A 3,831-nucleotide genomic window follows, 5' to 3' on the forward strand; every position below is an offset into this window, starting at 1 on the left:
TTTTTTGTCTTTTTGTTTTAGCACTTTAGAGTATAGTGAGTCTTTATTTTGGATACAAGTGAGCTCAAATATTTTAAAAAGTTGGTAAAGTATAAATTTTGTTTTTAAAAGCCAAGTTGTTAATTTTAGCTTTAATTAGTAGGCTCCCTCTCCCCCATATTCACCTACCTCTCAATGGAAATAAAATTGTTTTAATTAAATAAAAAACCGCTAGAACACTAGCCACTATGGATTGTCAGGGAAAAATGAACAGTTAGAAAGTGATAGGTAGACCAGAAGGCCACAAAAGACAGAGTAGACATAAGGAAAGAAAAACATACCACTTTTGCTTACAGTACTGAGGGAAATACTAGACACAGAGGAACAGAAGTTGTATAAACATGGACTGCAACAGAGCTGCCAGGGAAAAAAGAGAAAAGCATTTTTGCTCAAAGTTTCAAGGTCAGATGCAATTTACAGTTGGAAGCAAGCATTTCTTCACTACTTTTTTCAACTTTCAGATCCATTGTTCTTTCTGTTTCACTCCCAGATTTATGAGTTCCCCAGGTTATCAAAGCATCATTCCTGAACATTTAATTCCCACCAGCTTCTAAAGAATCCCAAACCAATACTCCCTCCTCTAAGAATCCTACCCAGAGAGATTAATTCTCTCTAACGTAAGTCAATTAACCACATCATTCTTCAGCTTTGATAGAGGATTTAAAATGTGGGCAAAAGGAAATGGAAAATAAGAAAAAAGAAGCATATATGAGAAAAGCAATTAGAATAAAAGAAGTATAGGATTCATTTTGTGTTTCCTGAGTAGTGTGGATGGTGCTAGACCATTTAAGGAAAGGAAGGGAACTAATATTTAATGAGTGGCTACTATGCATGAGGCACTATTTGGAGATTAATTCAAGTTCTCCCCCTTAAGTATTCTGTAAAGAACACATCTAACTCCCGGAAGGGACCACAGTGATGAGATGTCAGGTAGAGTGTAAGGCCGACTCTCAGCACCTCAAAAAGTACTGTGATATTGAATGTCCACATTTTGTACACAGCTTTATATGCTGGACAGATGCCAGAAGTCATGGATGACTTGCTTGTAGGGTGGGGGATGGAGTTTTATCCCAATTCTGCACATCTATAGGAGGCCCTGCCTCTGTAGAGGCAATCTTAACTTTAAAAAGCCACATCTTTCTTAGTCCTGGTGTTCTTCCTGTGTATGGTGCAGAGACTCCTAGTGGCAGAACTGTGGAACTCCACATCACAGCCTGGGGAGGTGAGAGGTCTTAAAATCAGAGGTAAAGGGAGTGATAGCAAACCCTACCAGGAATGCTACCCAATGTTTCTTGATGTCTAATAGGGCCCATCTGTCCTAGAAAACCAACAGCTCATATGATTTGATTAAACATCTCTGAAGACTATGAAAAGCATCTGGGTTCTCATCTTTTTTCTCTCCAGACTTTTTTCTCTCACCTGATCTCTGCTTTGAGGCAAGGGACTTGGTGCGTGGGGGAGGGGACAAGTCAGCAGCATGGTGCTCAGGTAAGGTACAGCGACATCAGTAGCAAGAAAAGAGACCCTTTCTGGCATTGGGGTCAAAACGGACACTTTGGATGAATGAACAGCACGGGCCACCCCAAGGAAAGCCTCACCTGCTCATTCATGATTACGGAGAGTTCGCTGAGCATGTCCTTATAATGGGACCGCAGTTCTTCCTGGTACTCCAGCTGGTCTTCCTTGATGAGGCGCTCATTCACATCCAGGGCCTGCCCACACGCATCTGCAAATTGCCTTTAACGACAGCAAGAAGCAAATTAACAACCAGCCACAGAGACTGGCCACTCAAAGCCAGGCTGCTGATAGGCTCTGCCACCCAGAAGGAGGTTGGCCAGGTGGCTTCCTGGGCAATTCAAGACTCCTCATCTGGAGGATCCCAAGGAAGAACATTCCACAAAGAAGAGCTTACCTGAAGATTTCCTTCAGAAGCTTTACTTGGTTGTCAGGGTATTTCTTTGCTTTGGTTTCTTCAAGAAAAGCTCGTGCATAGGCCATGGGCCCTGCATTAACCTATGGGGGAGAAGAGGATTTGCTGAGGATGAGCCCACATCCTCCATGGAGGAGCCCGCTCCGCAGCTGGGAGGAGTAGCCACTTGTGCACCAATCGTGTGGGACCCCAGTTCTCTCACATCACCGTGAAGTCTGCTAATTTGTTATCTGTTTCATTGGCGGCCCCCCACAACTGGTCAAACAGCTACTACAGGACACATCTGAGCTCCACACGCCACTGCCATCCTTCCCAAACTTCAGTTACTTGCCCACCATCTCACGTGTTTGCCATATCAAATACGGCTTTAACTGTTATTGCTTTTTATTGAATTTATTGGGGTGACACTGGTTAATAAAATTATTAGGTTTTAGAGTTACAATTCTCTATTACATCATCTGTATATTGTATGCATGTTAACCACCCCAAGTCAAGTCATCCATCAACATTTATCCCTCCTTTACCCTCTGGAACTATTATTTTCTTAGTATGTTTGAAAACTAGATTTCCTTTTATTTACTTAAACAAATTTAAGTTAAACATCTGTGAAATCCAATGTCTGATGTGCTAGGGTTTTTTTTATTAGCATTAAAATAAACACGCAACTATTAATAAAAGGCATTCCACAGAGGTGGTGGTGTACAAACCTCCCTGGGAACTACTGTCTATGGTATTCCACTTGATAGTCTGGCTTAGATTCTGGCTCTACGGGGTATTATCAGATTTGCAGAATGTATGCTCAGGTCCTGATCATGCTATGCTCACACACAAGAGTAGGCTCACACTAGTGAGGGAGTCCATATTTCTTAGTGCTTATAATGTTTTAAAGTGACCGTGTAGCTTGTAAGGAGTAGGGGAAAGAGAAGGAAGCTAATGCTGTCCTTGAGCCATCTGCAGATGGCTATGGCCACCAGGCATGGCCAGTGTGGTGGAATGAGCACACAGTGCTGGGTGCTTTCTGTTGCTTCTCCAGCTTCCACCTCTAATTTCCTCTGCTCAGCTGTGTGCTGAGGGAAGTTGTCCCATTTGGAGTATAACTATGGTTCTCTTGCATCCTGGCTTTTAAAAATTTATTATTATTATTAATTATTTTTGAGTCAGCCATGGGGCACACAGACAAGGTGTTGGCAGGGAAGAAGACAGCCAGGTCCATATCAGGATCAACATTATTGATTTTTCCTTTTGCATCAGGCTCCAATATAGCTCCGTGTGATACGGTTACTGGCCTGCCTTTATTTAAAAGGTGATCTCACTCATTTGTGGATAATAAAGGACATTACAAACTGTTGAACAAAAATAGACAGAGGCAAAGAAGCATCGAACAGACTGTCAAACTACAGCGGGAAGGTAGGGGAGGGTTGCTGGCAGGGGGGGTAAGAGATCAACCGAAGGACTTGTATACACGCATATAAGCACAACCAACAGGTGCAAGACACTGGGGGCGAGGGGACAAGGGCAAGTGCCAGGCGGGTAGGGGAGGCCGGGGAGAGGTCAGTGGAAATAAAAAGAGACATATGTACTACTATTTGTAATACCTTAAACAATAAAATTTAAAAAAGGTTAGCATTTTGTTCATGATGGATTTTTGACATTATTTTTTATTTAAAAAAATTTTGCATTATAATATTTTATCATGATTACTGAGTTTTTGATGCATCCCCTAAACTTTATGCCCAAGGTGAGTGCCACACTTGCCTCACCCTAGTTTCAGCCCCTGGAGGGTATTAAGTAAGCGCCAGGCTTCCTCCTGGCAGTCCTCTAACAGGGACTAAGTCTATCTGTATGTTTGTCATCAGCAGGCT

At 42.4% G+C, this 3,831-nt stretch overlaps 1 protein-coding gene across 1 annotated transcript in view; it reads right to left on the reverse strand.

Moving 5' to 3' along the window:
- DOCK10 (dedicator of cytokinesis 10) overlaps nt 1-3,831 on the reverse strand; it is a 133,040-nt gene that overhangs the window by 3,461 nt on the left and 125,748 nt on the right. Inside the window, exons 56-57 of the mRNA XM_015563669.1 lie at nt 1,952-2,052; nt 1,638-1,776 (exon numbers count right to left, since the gene is read on the reverse strand). Coding sequence (XP_015419155.1) covers nt 1,638-1,776; nt 1,952-2,052 — 240 coding nt within the window. The remainder of the gene's footprint in view (nt 1-1,637; nt 1,777-1,951; nt 2,053-3,831) is intronic.

The sequence above is a fragment of the Myotis davidii genome, unplaced genomic scaffold (genome assembly GCF_000327345.1).
Source record: "Myotis davidii unplaced genomic scaffold, ASM32734v1 scaffold575, whole genome shotgun sequence".
Classification (NCBI taxonomy): Eukaryota; Metazoa; Chordata; class Mammalia; order Chiroptera; family Vespertilionidae; genus Myotis; species Myotis davidii.